We start from the raw sequence: 20,501 nt of genomic DNA, 5'->3' as shown, positions 1-20,501 counted from the left end.
TTTCAAAATATGTGTTTAATTCAGTCAAGATATTGGTCATTAGCGGTTTTATACGTGTGTTCATAAATTACTCCACGAAATGGCAGTTATGATCGACAACAAAACCAGAGCAATTATAAATAACCTCAGTATTCAATACATATTACACCTCTTCACTTTCATCTATTTTACTCTGCAACTGCTTCTCTAAATTTTGTTTTAACATGGCTACCATTCATGATGTGTTTACTCCTTTGAATTGTTCGACTGTGAACGCTGCAGAAACTGTCAAGATTCGGGTGAAGGTGTTTATCACCTGGGCAGTTACTTATACTTTAACAATCCAAGAGATGTTTCATGCCATGAGATGATACTTGTATACTTTGAGGTAATTTAAATATATTCATATGGTTGTTTTAATACTCAGAATTTTTTTTATTTACAATACTGATTGTTTCATGTGTTATCTTAACTTCATTTGAAATACTCATATTTATGTTTTAATGTCATATAATAGGGCCACAAGATTGTTGCAAGCGTGAAACACCACATGTTTGAAGATTTCAAGAAACCAAGTTCTTGAAAGGAACTACTATATGTTCGGATGATTTTCTTACTGTTGTGCAACTTCTTATGTTGAGATACTCTTACTGTTGGAAAGAAAGCTTGCAACAAATGCGTAGTGTGGTGGAGACACCCTCTATGAGTGTGACTAGTGCAGTATGATCAAATATGTGACAAAACGGTATCAAATCTTATTATTGCATGAGATGGATAGTTAGAAACACTGTTGTCGTATATAACTTTAACATCATATAATATCTTATATGATTATTATTTTAAAGTTACTGATCTTTCATACATGTGTTATTTCAACAACGTTAGAATGACCATTCGTGGCTCTGGGGCAACTTCCTCTGTTCTCTTCAAAAACAATTTGGCCAAAATGCTATAGCATAGTGGCACTTGGTGATATGTAAAAGATGGAAATGGTATATATTATATAATAAAGGTTCATGAAGTTAACACAGTATCTATATTTTACACTGTTCGTTTACTAATATTATCTTCAAATGCCTTTGGTTCGTACCTGATGAGTTGTCTTCCTTTTAAATAAGGAGTTTGTTTTTCGATCATGTGTGTTAGTTTTCAATCTCGACTTTGACTATTCTGCTTACATGGTGACCGTGTTACCGATGACAAAGTCATTATTGACTTTGTTGGAAAGAAGTTGGGTAATAGGTTGGCCCATGTTAACAACCTTAGCATTTTTAGAGATTCCCGCTCCTGTCTCGTAGGACTTGTAGCTCGGCAGTCCACCGAGTGAGTTTATTAATCCTTTCAATTTCGAGTACATGTCAACGAAGTCCCTGACATTGAAGTTTCTGTCACTGAAATCCCATATGTGGAAACAACTCCACTTTCCAAGGTACTACCTCTGATCTTACCATAGTATCCATAATTGAAGCTGTAAAAATTATATATTTACAAAGCTAAACTCCTCTTTGTAAGCTGGAGTAATTTCCTATATGTATTGGAAATATAAATTACATTTATATGTATTTCATTGTAACTTTACACTTACAAAATTATTAATAATGAAGTTACAATGAAATCCCCATTTGTAAAGATTTAAGTTCTAAGTTATAAATTTAATCATACTATACTATGTATAATTTAACCTGTGTAAAGTTATATACAAATTATTAACTGATAGCCTTTTCATTCACTTGACTAAATATAAATGTAATTTATTGGGTTAAGTTAAGACACAATGACTATGAGATTGTTATTTGTATGCTTTAATGATAATTTTTTTTCCTTATACCTCATTATCATACTTACATGCTGTTTTGGTCATTATGTGTAGGTACCAACTGCTTTTGTTGATCTTGAAGCTCCAAGTCAGGATATTGATATTTCACCCGAGAATGATAACGCCAAACGCAAAAGCGAAAGTCCACTAAATGCCACTGACTTGGAATGTTCAACCTCGTCTTCATATGCAGTCAAATGTCTAGCATCTTTGAAGATATCAAAGATGGAGAACATATGAGAAGTTAAGGTCGTGGATCAATATCTTGATGGTGTTTTAGGATTTCCTATAGTTATGTTTTTGTGGAAGTTGTTTAGGTTGTTTGTTTCATTTCGTTACTTTGTTTGTTTTCGTTTCTTTAATTCCATATCACTACTGGTATCTTAGTTTAGGTTATTTCGTCCGTACCATTATTAATGTCTGTTGTTTCTTACCTTATTTACTATATAATGAACTGTTTATCATTATTAAATTAATTTTTGTATACTGTTCTTTTATAAGCCGTTTTCAGCAAGGCTTTAACCTTGTTCTCATAAAAAATGACTTTTACTTGCAAACGGGTTGCATCTCTGAGTTATAACTACCTTCTCATAATTGATAATCTTTTAATTTGTGTGTATAATTTTAGTGTTTTCGGTATATGTTTCTGTTTCTAATTTTAGGTACTTAATTGACTTAATACTATAGAACTTAATATAAAAAACTATATAAGGGTATTTGTTTTTTACTTAATAAGACACGTCTTAATTTAAAAAATCAAAAGATTTGTGAATTTCCATTTAAGTCATCAGTTTTTAATAACTGCTATTTTAACTACCCACTTATAAGGTTAATTTTATAAATTTAATTATTCAGACGTTTCTTCAGAAAAAAAAAAAAAAAAAACAATAATTATTAAATTATTCAGACGTTTCTAATGTGTGTTAGATCACTAACATAACTGACACAATAAGAAGTTTTTATAGAATCGTCTATGAAAAATTCTCGCGAATACGCGGGTTATAAACTAGTTAAATTAAATTAAATAGGTAAATTAAAATAAGGGAGTTGATCCCTACACCACCTTATTTTTGCCATACACCACCAAAACAATTATTTGGACATTTCTACCCTTCCTTTGAGAAGTTAAGGGAGTTGGTGGTGAATAAAAGGAAGGGTAAAAATGTCCAAATAATTGTTTTGGTGGTGTATGACCAAAATAAGGTGGTGTACGAATCACCTCCTAATAAGGGTAAAATAGTCACTTTATATTAAAGAGTGTGTATGGATTAAAATGAAGTGTGTGATGATTACCTCACTGAAGGAATATTCAAATGAATTCAACTTTTAAGTTGAAATTCAAGTGACTGATCAGAGTGCGACATGTGGCGCGAGAATAACATGTGATTGGGAAAAAAAATTCAAAATTTTTTTAATTTTATTTTCGATTTTTTTCGACATTTTTTTTTCAATCACATGTGATTGAATTTGACATGCACTAAATCACATATGATTCTGCATGTCAATCACATGTGATTGTAAAAGTCAATCACATGTGATTGTAAAAACCAATCACATGTGATTTTACATGTTAAATCTAATCACATGTGATTGAAAAAAAAAATTGTAATTTTTTTTTTTAAGATAAAAAAAATTGAATTTTTTTTCAATCAAATGTGATTGGAGTTGACATGCTGAATCACATGTGATAAGATTTGACGTTCTAAACTTAATAAAAATTCGAAAAAAAAAATTCGAAAAAAAGATTTTTTTGAATTTTTTTTTTCTATCACATGTGATTGTCGCGCCACATGTCACGCTCTAATTGATCCGTTGAATTTTAAACAAATTATTAAATTCAATAAATTACAACTCTAACTCCCTAAGGGGGATGATTCTCACACACTGTTTTTTGATCCTCACACAACCTTTTACCCTATTATTAGGGAGGAGTTCAAGTAAATTGATGTGTGAGGATCAAAAAACAGTGTGTGAGAATCATCCCCCACTCCCTAATCATAATCATATAAAATAAAATAAAATATAATACTAGTAATAGTACATGATATCCAAGTGGGCAATGCTAGACTGGTGTCAGTAGCCAGTTTTCTGCCCCAATCACAACTACCAAAAATTTCCTCATAAAACCCATTCCATTCCCCTTAAATGCTGATCATTCCCTACCTTTAATATTTCATTACCATGACTTATTCCACCACCGTCTCCCTCCTCCTCCTCTTAACCATCACCGCCACCGCTACTGTAACACTCCCTTCCGATGTCGCCGCCCTCAAATCCATAACATCAGGAATCATTCCCAATACAATCCCTTCCTACTCATGCCTAGCCTCATGGAACTTCACTTCAGACCCTTGCTCAAACCCTCACATTACTCACTTCCTTTGTGGCCTCTCTTGCTCCACCAACCGGGTCACCCAACTCACATTCGACCGGGCCGGGTACACCGGAACCCTCTCCCCACTCATTTCCCAACTCACCCAACTCATCACAATCGATCTATCCGACAACAAATTCTCCGGCCCAATCCCAATTTCTTTATTCTCACTCCCAAATCTCCAAACTCTCAACCTCCGGTCCAACTCATTCTCCGGTTCAATCCCACCCTCCATTTCAAATCTCAAATCAATCCAAACACTAGACATTTCACATAACTCATTATCCGGATCCTTACCAAACACACTTATTTCCCTCCCATTAACCCGACTCGATTTAAGTTTCAACCAAATCACCGGCTCAATCCCAACCCTCCCAACAAACCTACTCGAACTCGCGATCAAATCCAATTCACTATCCGGATCCCTATCCAAATCATCTTTCAATCAATTAATTCAACTTGAAGTTATCGAACTTAGCAACAACTCACTAACCGGATCCATACCCGGTTGGTTCTTCCTCCAACAACCGCTCCAACAGCTCAACTTAGCTAACAATCAATTCACAAATATCGAGATCCTTAAACCGGGTACCAACAGCAACCTCATTGCTGTTGATTTAGGATACAACAAAATTGACGGTTACTTGTCGGCTAACTTCGCTTCTTACCCGATGTTATCGTCTTTATCGCTACGTTACAACAAATTACACGGCCCGATTCCAACTGTATATAGTAAAAAGAGTAATTTGAAACGGCTGTTTTTGGACGGAAATTATTTAAGTGGGTTGCCGCCGAAGGAGTTTTTTAGCGGGAAATCAACGGTATCGGGGAGTTTAGGGGACAATTGTTTGAAGAGTTGTCCGGTATCGTCGGAGCTTTGTGTGAAGTCGCAGAAACCATCGGTGATTTGCGAGAAAGTAACATATGAATCTGTTGGTGTGAAAGTGAAACAAAAGTCGTAGGTGTCAGACCGTGTTTTGTGGTTTATTAGAATATTGTTTTTTTAGTGTTAGTACTAGATTTTAATAAATTATATATTTGTACCACTTGACACGAGTATATTTTTATTGTTATTGTATGGGTTTAGATACTTTGAATTTGATTATTTATTGCAAGTTTGTAACCGACTAATACTAAAAAAGTTACAGTATTTTTTAATGTGGATAAATTATGATTACTAATCACTCGGTTCCAATTTAAAAGAATACACTTTAAAACATATCATTAATTATTACACTACTATCTCCGCCCGTATTAATTATTCTACGCAAAAAACATACAATATAAAAAAATGTCATAAAAAATAATGTAGTCTCTGTTTAATTTTCAGTTTTATCCTTACATTTTCTTTATTTTTTAATCATATTCATATATATTAACTATTAAGGTATAATAGAACTTAACATTCTTAGTCATTTTTATTTATGGAAGTGAACAATTTCCATTGTATCTTCTCTGTTACACTCTTTCATTTATTGATGAAATGATTTTTAGTTTATATAAGTCTTCGTCTTTTTTGCCAAAAAATAAGAAAAAAAAATCCTTTAGTTTAGAAAAAAAAAAGTATGTACATTTTATAGTTTATAGATATAAAAAAAAGTAGTCGGTTTGGATTTTACTAAACTAAAACTATGTCGGTAATAGTTAGATGTACTTTGTGTTTTATTCAAACCGCCTAAAAAAACTTTTTTGGAAAGGTATTTTAGATGATCATCGAGAATTACTTTCCTAATATATTTCTGTAGTCCGGCGTAACGTATTGTGTAAAAAAGTTTATATGATTTTCTAAATGGGGTTGTTAAAGGACCATGGTCCAAGTTTCACTATAAAATTGGGTCTACGTCCACAATATGACAACCTGTGAAAATCTTGGACCGCAATTTCTTTTGTCAATGTCTACTTCATACCAACAATTATTGTTTTCATGATTTATAATTTATATTTTATAATGGGACTTTTTTTTTTTTTTTTTTCTTTTCTGTTGGTCCCTCAATTATACACTAAATAGTGAACAGCGTCCCTTTTGTTTTTTACTGCTTACAACATCCCTCCATTTTTTTAAATTTGTGTTTCAGTGTCCCTCCGTCTAACTTCCGTTAAATAAGTGCGTTAAGTCATAACATGTGCCTTGCATGTGAGGGTAAATTCGTCTTTTAGTCTTTTTCTCCATCAAATCTTAAATTAAAACTAAAATTCTAAAAACCAAATTGAAAACTCCATCATCATACCACTGCACATTGAGATCTATGATGATTTTGATGATGCTTTCTTCACGAAATTTCTTGCAAATCTTCCACATAACACTCGAAATTCATCAACAATTAGGGAAACAAGTAATGGGATTGTTAAGATCTCAGCATCAATTAGGGTTTGGGTTTGAGGGTACTTAACATCAACAACTCATAATTATCACCGTTGCTAATGCAGACAACAATTTGTTGAAATCTGGAAAACGTATCATTGGATTGTCCAGATCTCAGCAACAATTAGGGTTAGGGTTTGAGCGTTACTTAACTTCAAAAGCTCATAATCATCATTATGATCGTTGTTTGCGTGCTAATTATTGCACCATTGTTAATCAAGACAACAAGACCAACACCAACAGTCCATCGGAATTACCACCAAAAACTCGTCCATCTTCTACCCCTGGCGAAGGTATATTACAGTTATAACTATTTTATTTCATTTTTTTGGTTTAATTGGAGTATTAATTAATTTATTTACTTGACTTTCTTTGTAATAAATCATAATTGATCGATGCAACAGTTACGATGGGGAATATCATGGAGGTTGTATAGAAAATGTAGTCTCCGGTCAATGAAATCAGGCTGTTGTACCAAGGTTTATTTTATTTCTTTTACTTGTTTATCATCGAATTTTACTACTAAATTGGTAAAGTTCATATATAAAAAATAAATAAATAATAAATATCATCCCTTTAATCCAAGGTTGTTACTAATTTATTTACTTATTATGTTTATTTGTGAGTTAGATTTAGATACAGATGAAGAAGAAGATGAATAGATGATGATATATGATATATGTATCATGTAACATGATGATATTTTATTGGGGTTCGATTTAGGAATATTAAAAGTGATAGAAATTAGGGTTTCCAATTTGGGGAAGAACAAATTGAGTAAAAGCAAAGCTTCAAATTCAGATGAAGAAGAAGGTCAAAAAGATAAATTTACCCTCACATGCAAGGCACATGTCATGACTTAACGCACTTATTTAACGGAATTTAGACGGAGGGGCACTGAAACACAAATTTGTAAAATGGAGGGATGCTGTAAGCAGAAAAAAAACGAAAGGGACGTTGTTCACTATTTGGTGTATAATTGAGGGACCAACGGCACAAAAAAGTCTTTATAATGCTTAACCCGATTAGAAAAGTTATCACAGCTGATTCATATTATCATATATATACATTCATTCATTCAAGCTATATAAAAATACTTCATTTTTTTTTTTTTTTTTTTTTTGGAAAAGCAGGTATTTATATATATTAATGAAAAGTATGTATAAAGGATCATATATATCGAGAGGACAAAGCAAGTCCAACCGGATATTGTAACGACCCTGAATTTTCTGACTTATATTATTAATATTTATTATTAATACTTGCGCTTTAATAAATGAATTCTTATAAATTTTACTTGTTACCGTATTTGACTTTCCATGTCCCGACTTGTCTTTGTGACACGCTCTTCACGAATAATATTTAGAATATTATTTACGTTCATGATTAATTATTATTAATCCTTTTTAATTAACTAATGCAAGTAGTTAATTACTTGGGCTTTATTTATTTAATTGTTGCATACTTACATGGACTTATACTAATGGACTTGGACTTGGGCTATTAAGGCTCACCCTACATACTTGTTGGACTAACTAGTAAGCCCATCATTATGCTAATAATTCATTAAGCTTAAACTAGATTAATTAGTTAATGAGGAGACAAAATGTTCAAGCATGCATGACCACCTCTTTCCCATGTATTTGACTTATACACCTTCCTAGCATACACCAAGCTCCCATGCATGAAAGTTGAAAGTTGACTTCCCCTTTGGGACATCCAAAACCGTCGGCCAAATAGGGTGGGGAGGGAGTTCATTTTTCAATTTTTTTGTTACTTATATGTTAGTTTCTACTTCATTTCACACACACAACATACTTACACTTTATTTCTCTCAACTTTTCTCTCTAAATTTGTAAGTAATACATCTTTTTCGTTCTTCTTTTCTTTCCTTTGAAAACCAAAACTATCATCATCATTCTACTAGTTTGTTGTTTGTTGTTCAAGATCAAACTTTATAGTTTGTATCTTCATGAATCTTGTTTCTTCCATCTTTGTTTGATGAGAAATCAAGAACAAGGATCTAAGTTTCTATAACTTATGGTTCTACACTTAAGATGTTATAAAGATCTAAAACTCATAAGCTTTGAGATCTTACTTGTGTTCATGTTTTGTAAACTTAAGGTTTATTTTCTTAAAGATCCAAGTTTTGGCTTGAATCTTCTTAAGTTTGAAACAAACATGAACTTGTTAATTGTAACTTTAGTTTATTTCTTTCTTTTGTAAGTATTTCAATTAGTGATCTTTTTAATTTTGGTCAAGTATTACTAGTTAAACTTGATCTCATTTTTCTTGAAACTAAAGTATAAACTTTGTAAGTTCAAGAACATGGAAGTTTAACTTTCTAGTTATAACTTCATACACTTATGTTGGATCTAAGTTTCTATAGCTTATGGTCTTCCAAATTTTGTCTAAAACAAAAGCTTATGAACTTATATACATTTTACAAGATAAAAATCTAAGTTTCATAACTTATGGTTTCATTAAAGTGCAGATCCAAGTTCTATAACTTAGGGTTTAACTTAAGAACACTAGATCTAGACTTTCTAGTCTAGGATCTTTAAGATCCAACTAAGATCTAAGTTCTACAACTTAGGATCTTGTTTATTTAGTTTACATTCAATTTATAGCTTAATATTACTATTAGAACTCATGTATGTGTCGGATATAAGATCTTGATGTAACTTTGGTTCATCAAACTTCCTACAACCCTTAAATGAGTTGTGCTACATATCTTAGAAATACACTAGTGTTATGATGGTCAAAATTTGGTAAAGATGATGCAAACACATCAACGAGTTGTACACTTGAAGCTACAAGCATCAAGGATGAGAACCGTGATGAACATCAAGCACCAAGAACCCACCGGAGCACTTTGCTTACTGTTTCTGAGGTCTGACCTGGGCTACTGTAAAAGTTGATTTCCAGATTGTTCGGTTCGAGTATATGACTTCTCGTTTAAGACTCGTCTTAATCCGATTTACGGTTTAGGATTTATAGCCTTCCGAAAGTCACTACACCCTTGTAACGTTGTGCTAAAATTTCTGACCTACTCGCACTTAAACCATCGCCACGGTCAAACGAAGACGATTTTGGTTCTGGAAATTGGTCAGCAACTAGGGGACTCATATACGGAGTCATGACCACTGGTCTCACCTCATTTCAGTTTGTATAGAGGTCGTGGCGACTGAACGAAGTCAGCCTTTGTTTCGAACTCTATTCTTGATTGAAACTTACTTTACCCTTTTTGACTTATGATGAATGATGATGATACTTAAGACTAAATTTACATAATTTTAAACCTTTGGGAACAATTTACTGACTTAGTAACTTTTGACTTAGGTTGAGGACCTTTCAGACCAACTACTTGCTTACTTATTCCGTATCGACTTTACTACTTTCCACTGTGAGTTATAGCATCCCTTTTTACTTTAACTATTTTGGGAACTGAGAATACATGCGCGTTTTACGTTTTACATACTAGGCAAGAGTACTTAAACTTTATATATGTGTGGGTTATACAACGGTATAAACTTTCTCCTTAGCTCGGTAACGTTTAGTCATTGGTCTTTGAACCGGTGAACGTGAATCTTAGATATGGATCCATAGGGTTTGACATCCCCACTCGGGCTAGTAGCGCTAGCATTTAACGGGTGTTTAATACTTCGTAAATGTGATGGCCCCGTCAAAACACTTAACGGCTCCGTCACTTGGTCCCACAGGTTGATCGAATTTAAATGAATTTAATAAACGACATTGTATTCTTTTATTTCAAAAGTTTTCCTAAAAAGGAAAGCATACCAAAATATGTAGTTTAAATAACCCAACATATTAAATAACCAACGTTGACATTAAACATTGTCAACAATGTGATGCCCCGTACAAAACCATCGTGTACGAATCATCAACAACAGGATCATTACAAGGTTAAGTACTATATGCTGCAATAAAAGAAGTTGCATTCACGATAGAAAGATGACGTCATAATCGACATCAAATGTTTTACACCAATAGTATGCTTCTACGAATAGCAAGCATGAATAAATGTATGTGACCCTTAGGTCGTTACAAAACATAGTTTCAAATGTATTAAAGTTTGAATGCAAGATAAAGTGTTTCATGCAGTTGACATCTCTAAAGCAGCGGGTGTCTACAACAAGTCTAGTAACACAGCGGAAGCAACCTTAGGCACCTGAGAAAAACATGCTTAAAAACGTCAACACAAAGGTTGGTGAGCTATAGTTTAAGTATAACAGTATGTAAGGTAGGCCACGAGATTTCAGTGCTACAAAGAGCGTTTCAAAACAGTATGATAAAGTATATGCTTAACCGTGGGCACTTGGTAACTAACTTAACGTTTATAACCCCTGAAAGTACACTTGGCAAGTGCGTATGTTTACGAAGTATTAAAAACTCGTTAAATGCTAGCGCGACTAGCCCGAGTGGGGATGTCAAACCCTATGGATCCATATCTAAGATTCGCGTTCACGGTTCAAAAACCAATGATTAAACGTTACCGAGCTAAAGGGAATGTTTATGCCGTTGTATAACCCACACATATATAAGTTTAAGTACTCGTGTCTAGTATGTAAAACGTAAAATGCGCATGTATTCTCAGTTCCCAAAATAGTTAAAGTAAAAAGGGATGCTATAACTCACAATGATAAAGTAGCGGTAAAGTATGACTCGGAAAATAAGCAAGTGTGTAGGTCCGGGAAGTCCTCAACCTAAGTCAAATAGTACTAAGTCAGTAAATCGTCCCAAAAGGTTTAAAAGTATGTAAATAAGGTCTTAATGGTCATCATCATTCATCATCAAACAAAAGGTGTAAAGTAAGTTTCGTTCATGAAAAGAGTTTAAAACAAAGGCTGAGTTCGGTCAGTCACCACGGCCTCTATACCTACTGAAATAAGGTGATACCAGTGGTTATGGCTCCGTATATGAGTCCTTTAGTTGTGGTAAAAATTACAGAAGCAAACTCGTCTTCGTTTGACCGTGGCGACGGTCTAAGTGCTAGTATGTCAGAATTTTCAGCACAACGTTAAATGGACATAGTGACGATCGGAGGGCCATAAATCCTAAACCGTAACTCGGATTAAGACGAGTCCTATATGAAAAGTTATCTACTCGAACAGAGATATCTGAAAATCATAATTACAGTAGCCCAGGTCGTACGGGTCAGTCACAGAAACAGTAAAACAGTAGGTCCGGTGGGTTCTTGGTGTTCGATGCTTATCACGGTTCTCATCCTTGATGCATATAGCTTCAAGTGTACAACTCGTTGATGTGTTTGCATCATCTTAACCAAGGTTTCACCATCATAACACTTGTGCAAGTCCAAGACATGTAGCACAACTCATTTAAGTGTTGCAAGTGTTTTGATGAACCAAAGTTACATCAGAGTCTTAGATTTAACACATACATGAACTATAAAAGTAATATTAATCAAGTTTTGACTATTATGACACAAGTGTAAGTCTAAGACATGTAGAACAACTCACTTAAGAGTTGTATAAAGTTTGATGAACCAAAGTTACATCAAGGTTGATGTTATGCGAGGTGTATATGAAATAGCTTATATTTTACTAGGAAAAACTATTAAATATGATACAATTTTACACAAGATATTTATTTATTTATAGAATGGATATACCTAAACCTTGCTACAACACTTATAGGCAGTGTACCTAATCGTACAGTAGTGTAGTTTTTAGTAAGTCCGGTTCGTTCCACAGGAAAAATTTAACAAGCTTAACGCTATATTAGTTTTAAATTTATAAAAATACAAATATATATATAAGTAATATTATTATTATAAAAGGGGGTTTTTACCGTTTAATGACCGGTTTGTCGATTTTAAAACTTTAGTCGCAGTTAAACCTAATGTAAAATATAAAAAAAATAAAAGACTTAATTTAAAGCGTAAATTAAATAACAATAATGAAATTGCGATAAATAAAAGTGCGATGAAATAAAATACGATAATTAAATAGTACGATAATTAAAAGTGCAATTAAATACAATGACAATAAATAAAAGTGCGATAATTAGAAGTGCAATTAAATATGAAAATAAAGAAATTATGCTTATTTAAACTTCCGTAATCAGGATGTTTGACGTGTTGATTTTTAGTTTATTCCCATGGGTTAATTGTATTTTGTCCTGGATTATTTAATATGCCCGTCTGGTTTTTGTCCATAACAGTCCATTAGTCATAAATATAAAGTGCGAGTGTCCTCGTCAAATTATCTTTATATCCGAAGTCAAATATTCCAACTAATTGGGGACTTAAACTGTAACAAGGTTTTAATACTTTGTTTAATAATTACACCAGGTTATCGACTGCGTGTAACTCAAGGTTTTAATACTTTGTTATCAATTATGCCAAGTGTCCTTGTACATAATTTCACCCCTGTTTTAATAATTCCATAGACTATTAATCCATTTCCGTGTCCGGTTAAATGAACGATTATTCGTACATATAAATATCCCGCCCATCGTGTCCGATCGAGTGTATATGGTTATTTATAGGTACGTCCAATTGTAAATCTTTATATTAAAATTAACAAACTATCATTTAGTTAAACAAATATAAAGCCCATTAATAGCCCATAGTCTAATTTTCACAAGTGTTGTTCTTTTGTCCAAACCCCAATTATGGTACAAAGCCCAATTACCCAATTTTAAATATTTTAGCCCAACATCATGATTACTTTGGTTTAAATAAGCATAATAATAACTTAGCTACGAGACATTAAATTAAAAAGGTTGAACATAACTTACAATGATTAAAAATAGCGTAGCGTTACACAGACAGAATTTCGACTTACACCCTTACAACATTTGCTAACATATCCTTATTATTAGAAATTAAAATTAAAATTATAATATAAATATAAATATATTTACGTATAGATAGAGAGATGGATATATATGTTATAAACTGAGCCAAAATACGCGAATTTATAGGACCAGGCCTGGATTTCAGGGCCATGCGATCGCATGGTTTTTGTGCCTCCGGGCCATGCGATTGCATGGTGGTAGGTGACAGCTCAAAATTCTTTGTTTTCTTGTCTGTCGACGTTTTTAATAAATAAATATAATATATAAATAATTATAAGAATTATTTAAATATTATATTATATTTATGTGCATAGTTGACTTGTAATTTTTAGTCCGTTGCGTCGAGCGTTGAGAGTTGACTTGGTCCCGGTTCCTGTTTTTCGAACGTCCTTGCGTACAATTTAATATCTTGTATTTTGCGTTTCGCGTCTTGTACTCTTGTAATTTTGAGACGTTTCTCATCAATAATTGGAACCACTTTGATTGTACTTTGTACTTTTGAGCTTTTTGGTCGTTTGCGTCTTCAGTTCATCGAATCTGTCTTTTGTCTTCACCTTTTATTATTTAAACGAATATCACTCGTAAATAGAACAATTGCAACTAAAAGCTTGTATTTCTTGAGGGATAATGCTATGAAATATATGTTCGTTTTTAGCATTATCAAATATTCCCACACTTGAGCGTTGCTTGTCCTCAAACAATATAGTCTTGAAATAAAAATACTAGAATCACTTCTTTATTCTTCACACTTTGTACATCAGTGATTTCTATACGGCGGTATAAACAATGGTAGTAACGTTGTGGTTTACAGTCTCACATGACTATGAAAATTTAGATCCTTAAGGAAATTGGATCTTTATGAAAACATTTGATCTTTTTGAAAATTCAATCTAGCTTTTACCCTAGATAAGTTTTCCGGAATAACCCTTCACCGCTGTTTGCAAATTGTTTTTGTGGGTTTGGTGGGTTTCAGATTTGAAAATTTTAGCTCAAAACTTGCGGTTTTGTGTCACCCACTTGCAAACCTTGTATTAGGAAAGCAACACGTCCAGTATACTTGTTCCGTATATTACCTTTCGATAAACTACCGTCCGGTTGTAAAAGAAAGCGTTGAACAAGCAACTGTTAAGGCAATGTCCCCTGACATGCTTTTAATTATGGTCTATAACGTGTCGGATGCAATTACTATCCTTTGTAGGAGCAATAGTAAAGCTCACCCTTATAATTTTTCGGTCTGGCACAAGGTCCTGTCTTTGACCATGCTATGCAACCACCGTTCTTACGGTTGACACCCGATTTGGTTCAGGTGACCTAATGAATTTCAGGTGAATTCCTAGGATTTTAAATTCAATGGTAATGAACGCATTGAAAATGGGTTTTCAGAAAACAAATCGGTTTTAATTTTGATCAAAATATTTTCTCGTTCAAGCTCGAGTTTAGATATCATCGAATTCCATGAGTTTGTAATTCTCAATATTTAAGGTCAATCTCAAGGATTGAGTAATATCAGTCTTAAAAGCTGATTTTTGATCTTTAAGGAGATTATCCTTTCTGGAGATCTGATTCATTAGTCTTATCCAGCTAATTTGCACGGCGTCCTCCCCATTTTACAAGACAGATCCTCTCATGGTTAGGATAAGTCTGACCACTTGGTGACCCTGTTTGATGCTGAGGTCTGTGGATTTCCTGCAGATTTTAGTGATGACTTTTCTAGATTTTTCGTCAACCTACAGCTGGTCTGGACGACAACTTCATGACCTAAATCAAGAAGCGCGTTTCTTTTTCGGGAGACTTGAAAGGACCCGTCCTAATCCACCTGGACGAAGTCATCAACATTTGGTCCCAATGCGATGATCGGCTCCAAGTAATGTCCTTATATTGAGCAAATGCACAGTGGAAGACTTAATTCGTACCTGAGAATAAACATGCTTTAAAGTGTCAACCAAAAGGTTGGTGAGTTCATAGGTTTATCATAACAATCATTTCAATATGTTAATAGACCACAAGATTTCATAATCATAAACATAATACACTCGCAAGTGTATGTAAAGCATTCTAAGTGGTTGAGCACTTGGTAACCATACTTAACATTTAATCAACGTCACATATTCCCTTTATTATGAAATCTCACTACACCGTACCAAGTGTAGTCACGAAAATGAAGTACTGTGCAACCGTTGAATACTGGTCGTCCAGTCCGGTTGGGGTTGTCAGGCCCGATAGATCTATCAACAGGATTCGAGTTTACAATACCCATGTAAATAGTAGTTACCAAGCTACAGGGAAATATGCCAGTGGTACAACTCAACGTAGAATATATTTTTAAGTACTTGTGTCTATTTTGTAAACATTTATAAAAGCAGCGCATGTATTCTCAGCCCAAAAATATATATTGCAAAAGCAATTAAAAAGGGAGCAAATGAAACTCACTTTTGCCTTGAAGGTATTTAATTCGACTTGGTCTCCGATAGATATGACGAACCTAACCATATATATAATATATCAACATATTTTCTTTTTAAGTAATCGTTACATATATATATACTTTTAATATTTTTCTTAGTCCGTAGTTAGCAGTCCGATGTTAGTGGTCCACAATTAGTTGCTTAAATAAAATAAATAAAGACCCCATCGTATTCGTATTGATCAGAATTAATCTCGACCCATGGTACCATGTTGTCAAATGACGTGTTGCGTACATAAAGTACCGTGTTGTCAAATGACGTGTTGCGTACAATCATGAGGTCTTATGATTAATCTTCTCGTGTTGTTTACGGGTGGTCCTGAAATATATAAAATCAAATCATAAGTAATTATATATAAAATATCATATTAATTAGAAAAGATATGATTAATTTACTTTTTCTCCAAATATTTTCGTAGCTAAACTAGCTTCGGATACCCAATCTTGTTTTAGTCGTAGTTTCTTCATTACAACTCTGTTTTTGTTGGTTCAACTTGCCACTTCCTTGGATCGAGTCAAATTTTAAGAATATGAACTGAAAATACCTTAGTTTGTATTCGAAATCATAGGTTATAGGTCAAACTTTGGTGAAACTTATGAAGGTGATCATTTTCCATCATAAACAACATTTAATGATCATTTTTCTAAAAATACTTACACTTTGAGTTAAACCATGAAATTTTTATGTGTTAACATATTTATAAGAAATATCATTTTTCCAGAACATGAACTTTCAATTCAAAGTTCAAGATGATTTTTAATTATCCAACCCAAAACAGCCCCCGGTTGCACTCCGACGACGTAGATTCAGTTTTTAAGATGTTCTTTGTAAAACCAAGTTATATCTTGTTAGGTTAGCATATCATTATGATATATTACAGGTCTTGAAGTGTTTTAAAAGTCAAGTTAGAAGGATCTATTTAGTTTGTGAACAAGTTTGAAATCATTCAAACTATGTTCTTGTTGTTAAAATTTTATACCACAAAATAAGATAGCTATATGAATATGAATTGAATAAGATTATGAACAAGGTTACTACCTCAAGTTACTTGGACAAAGTTACTGCAAAATATAAGAAATAATCTTGGAATCAAAGAGTGGTGGAGTTAGATCAAAAGGTTGGAAGTAAACTTCTTCAAATGGGTGGTTATTTTGATATGTTCTTGAAAGAGTTTTCTTATGGTGTTTAAGGCTTGTAATTGAAGCTAAATGATGGGAAAAATGCTTGGAGATGATCAAGTATGAAGTTAGGAGTATTTTGAGAGAGAAATGAGGGTGTAGGTATGAGAAAATGGAGTGAAGAAATGGTGTTCATTTATAAAAACGTTTTTAGTTTATAAAGAAAGAAAAGGATTCCTAATTTTGTTTTCTTACTAATAATTCATACTACTTAAAAAATTCTAGTTACCTCATATCTAGGGCAGTAATAATGTTGATTAGGATGTTGATTTAATGTGTATATACCAATAGTAAATACGTATAGAAGCTGGGTATGATACGGGTACATATACCGTAGATATACGTATAGAAATCTTGAGGAAACGGAACGAGAATTCAAATATAACTATCTTTTGTGAATATACTTATATTGTTTTATGTATTTAAGTCCTTAAAAAGTGATTAAATACATTATATATACGATACATGTATAAGCATTATAGATTATAAGTATATATATCAAAGAATGTTACGTATAGTTATCGTTTTGAAAACTTAAGTTAGTAGTTTCAAAATATACTTATAACTCATTGTCATTAGTACACAATGAGATGTTAAACCATCCTTAGATTATGTTAAATATATATAAATACATATATATACACAAACATATAATTATCGTATGTTATATAGTTCGTGATATCATCGGTCATATTGGACGGTCAAACGTTGTGTAAAACTCTTTTCAAAAACACAAGTCTCAACAATTTGGATTGCTTATCATGTTGGTATGGTTTAATTTATGTAAATATTAATCTCATAAGTATAATTTGGTCAGAAAATTCCGGGTCATTACAGTACCTAACCGTTAAAAAAATTTCGTCCCCGAAATTTGATAGAGGTTGTTATGGATAACAATAAGAAGGTTTTCATGACAAATATAAGGTGATAATGGAGTTTTATCATCATTGAGTAATGTAGATAAAACGATTCGATTATGCGAAGAATATAAATGAGACTATCGTAAAAGAGTGAGATGAGTAAAATATATTCGTCTTAACCGATGACGTAGTTATGATTGATTTCCGGGATTTAAGGGATTTAAAGAGAATCTTACGTAATAAGATTTGGTTGTTTGGTAATTAAGGAAATCAGGATCTTCTTTGATTATATGCAATAATCTGTTTCGATTACTCTGTCGGATATTTCACTATAAATTCACCCCTTCGTTTCCATATTTTCCACGACTCACACCTTCTATTCTTTCTCCCTTGATTCTTACTTTAAAGCATTCATCAATATGCTCCATCCAGTCCTGATTCTTGATATACTCCTAACTTTTATATCTGTCATTCTTCTTTTTCATCTACCACCAGAAGAATCTATTTACTTCTACTATACTCTTGTGTTTATAGTGTTTCTAATTCTCCCGTGTCTCTATATTTCTATCTGCATCGATATACACGGTTTGTAATTTTGGGGTTATTATCGAAGTTTATATTCTTCATTATTTTTCGGAGCTTCATGTTTTCGTTTTCTCTTCCCGACTTCGAGTCAAGCGAGTAATGGTCCGGAATTCGTAGATATGAAATTCAGAATGAACATAGCTAATGCTCTAAGAAGAAAATGATAATAGAACGATTTTGATTTGTTAAATTACCAGAATACCCTGGAGAAGACCGAGTCATCCAGAAAAATATTCTCTTGATATGTTTAGAGATTAGATAGAATGTAAGAGTCGTGTAAATGGCACATGATGACTGTACTGTGAATCATCATGCTTCATTAGAAACTCAGCATGACTTACTGTAATATAATGACGTTGATCAAGTGTCATTATATTATACTAATCCATGCATCAGTTCCCAACACTACTTCAAAACATTCATATTTTAAACTCGAAGGTTTCAGAATTTAGAAACTAACACAGTTTCTTTTATGTTGCAGATATTACGGAGAGATAAATGATCTCAGATAAGAATAGTTGTGAAAATATCGCCAGAAATATGGAGGATATTTATAATAGAACATACGAGAATATCTTAGAATTTCTAATATCAATGGATGATGAAGAAGATTTGTCTGTGAAGGTTTAGAATGAGAAATAAGATGTTTGCTAACGATTTCAGCAGGCACAGAATTATTTGGATTCTTTGAAGGCAAACTTATTCTTTGTGATTTGTCCACGGCTTTCTTCATAGTTTCACATAATCCGCTTTTCGGTACTAAATTTTCTATCGAGCGTTCCTAACACTCCTTTCTTTATCATCAAACTTTTGGCCATTAAGATCATCTACAACATGCTGCTTCGTCAGCATTTTCAAAGTTAACTGATCTGGGTCATCGGTTATCAAACCGAGGTAGTTTCAGGAGAATTGTGTTTTTAGAATGATTAATCGCTGATGGTAATATTGTGGAATATAAAAGGTTCCCCAGTAACAATAAAGAGTACGCATATATATCGCGGTTATAATAAAGTTGTTTCGGATGAAAAGTTGGAGTTGACTTGCTGGAGCTGTGACAAAATTAGCTACTTTGGAAAGGGATTTCAAAACGATCTTCGGTAATAACAATGTCAAAGGAACTAGAACAGATACGTGTCAAACGTTTACTCAATTTCCGAGGGTTTTTCAAGTGCATAACTATATGCATCAATCTTTTCTTCTGTAGATGAAGTGCGGTTGGTTTATCCTCTCGATTGAGGTGTTTTTAAGATTCATGATAGATTTGAACGCTGATTGTAATCGTCGAGATACAATGAGGTTTAAGATGAAATCAAGTGGCAATCTTGAAGAAATGTTTAGTTTCATATGTTATAATCAATATTTTAATTCATTTTAATTGTCCAATGTCATTAGTCCACAGTCGATAGTCCACAGTAACAGTCCAATAATTCATATATAGTTTAATATATAATATACGAATTAATTAATATGTGTCGTGACCCGTATACCTCTCAGACTCGATCACAACTCAAACTATATATATTATTGTAGAATCAACCTCAACCCTGTATAGAGAACTCGATCATTACTGCATATAGAGTGTCTATGGTGATTCCAAATAATATATATAGATGCGTCGATATGATATGTCAAAACATTGTATACGTGTCCCGATATTTAAAGTGCGTAAAATAATTACAGAAATTAAATGACGATAAATAAAAGTGCGATAATTAAATTGCGATAAATAAACTGCGATAAATAAAATGTAATCAGTTAGCTAGGAACAGTTAGCTGGAACAGTTAGCGTGGATTCTTAACAAAATTTTTCATAGTTAATTTGTTTGTTTCTAATAGATTTTATTTTGTCATATGTTTTCTTCATATGCCACTTGTTGGATTCTGGGAAGTCAAAATCCAAATATGAAATTGAATGAAAATGGTTATTCTGCAGTGAACGGATTCGTATATCGGTGGTTGTAAGTAGGATAGTAAATGACTATTGAATCAGCTTCGACGAATGTACAATGTAACTTATTAAGATGAAATCTAATGATTCC

At 32.9% G+C, this 20,501-nt stretch overlaps 1 protein-coding gene across 1 annotated transcript; it reads left to right on the top strand.

Moving 5' to 3' along the window:
• Positions 1–3,894: 3,894 nt before the first annotated feature.
• On the top strand, positions 3,895–5,291 carry LOC139873178 (uncharacterized). Its single transcript, XM_071861111.1, has one exon. It carries the CDS (start codon positions 3,977–3,979, stop codon positions 5,129–5,131), a length of 1,155 nt encoding a protein of 384 aa, XP_071717212.1. The 5' UTR covers positions 3,895–3,976; the 3' UTR covers positions 5,132–5,291.
• The last annotated feature ends 15,210 nt before the right edge of the window (positions 5,292–20,501 follow it).

Source organism: Rutidosis leptorrhynchoides, chromosome 10 (assembly GCF_046630445.1).
Source record: "Rutidosis leptorrhynchoides isolate AG116_Rl617_1_P2 chromosome 10, CSIRO_AGI_Rlap_v1, whole genome shotgun sequence".
NCBI classification, from domain to species: Eukaryota; Viridiplantae; Streptophyta; class Magnoliopsida; order Asterales; family Asteraceae; genus Rutidosis; species Rutidosis leptorrhynchoides.
This window is presented reverse-complemented; position numbering and strand designations above follow the sequence as displayed.